Here is an 806-nt window from a genome sequence, read left to right on the forward strand (position 1 = left end):
CCGGCGTCTGGCTCCAGCGCTCCCAATGGTGGGGAATGGGCCGAGCGCTCGTCGCTGAACGACGACGACCGGTGCCGCGTCTTCTTGCTTTTGAACAGGGAGAACTTGCCCTTGGCCGAGGGCGTCTCTGCCCCGTCCAGCTCCCCTTCTGCAGAGCCCAAGCTGGCCTTAGAGCTCTTCAGGTCCCCTCTGGACCCTGACGCCTCCGGGGAGCCCAGGGCCCCGCTGCTCTTCCCTTTCTGCTTGGAGAAGTTGAACTTGGGCATCTTGATCTTGGATTTCTTCAGTCTGACATCGGCGTCCTCCAGCTCCAGCTCCACGGCACCAGCCTGGACGTGGGCATCGGCCCCGGGGAACTCCACATCCACCCCCATCTCCCTGCCCTTCACCTCAGGGTCGGAAAACACGAACTTGGGCATCCGCAGCTTGGGGAAGGACACTTTGCCCAGGCTGGGCTCTGGGGTGCCCACGGTGACACCGGGACCTCCCTTTGAGGCAGCCACGTGGAGTTTCGGCCCTTTCACGTTGACGTTCAAACCCGACCCGGACACTTTCAGTGTAGACACATCCATGGCTGGAGCATCGATGTGGACGCCGACACCGGGCTCCTTGAGGTCCACACGAGGCGCTTCCACGCTGACTTTTGGACCTTTGATCTCACCGGTGACATCCAGGTTTGGTCCTTTCAGCTTCAGGTCAGCGTCTGGCAGGGAAACTTGAGGCCCTTTCAATTCCACGTCGGGTCCTTCCAGCCCAATGCCAGCCCCGGAGCCCTTCAGCCCACCTTTCACTTGGGGACCTTCAAG

The 806-nt window shown here is 61.7% G+C and overlaps 1 protein-coding gene across 1 annotated transcript in view; it reads right to left on the minus strand.

Moving 5' to 3' along the window:
• Positions 1–69: 69 nt before the first annotated feature.
• The window catches only part of AHNAK (AHNAK nucleoprotein), a gene marked incomplete at both ends in the record, with an annotated part of 5,502 nt that continues 4,765 nt past the window's right edge, over positions 70–806 (minus strand). Inside the window, one exon of the mRNA XM_010024866.1 lies at positions 70–703. Within this exon, the coding sequence (XP_010023168.1) occupies positions 70–703 (634 nt within the window). The remainder of the gene's footprint in view (positions 704–806) is intronic.

The sequence above is a fragment of the Nestor notabilis genome, unplaced genomic scaffold (assembly GCF_000696875.1).
Source record: "Nestor notabilis isolate BGI_N333 unplaced genomic scaffold, ASM69687v1 scaffold11932, whole genome shotgun sequence".
In the NCBI taxonomy this organism is placed as follows: domain Eukaryota; kingdom Metazoa; phylum Chordata; class Aves; order Psittaciformes; family Psittacidae; genus Nestor; species Nestor notabilis.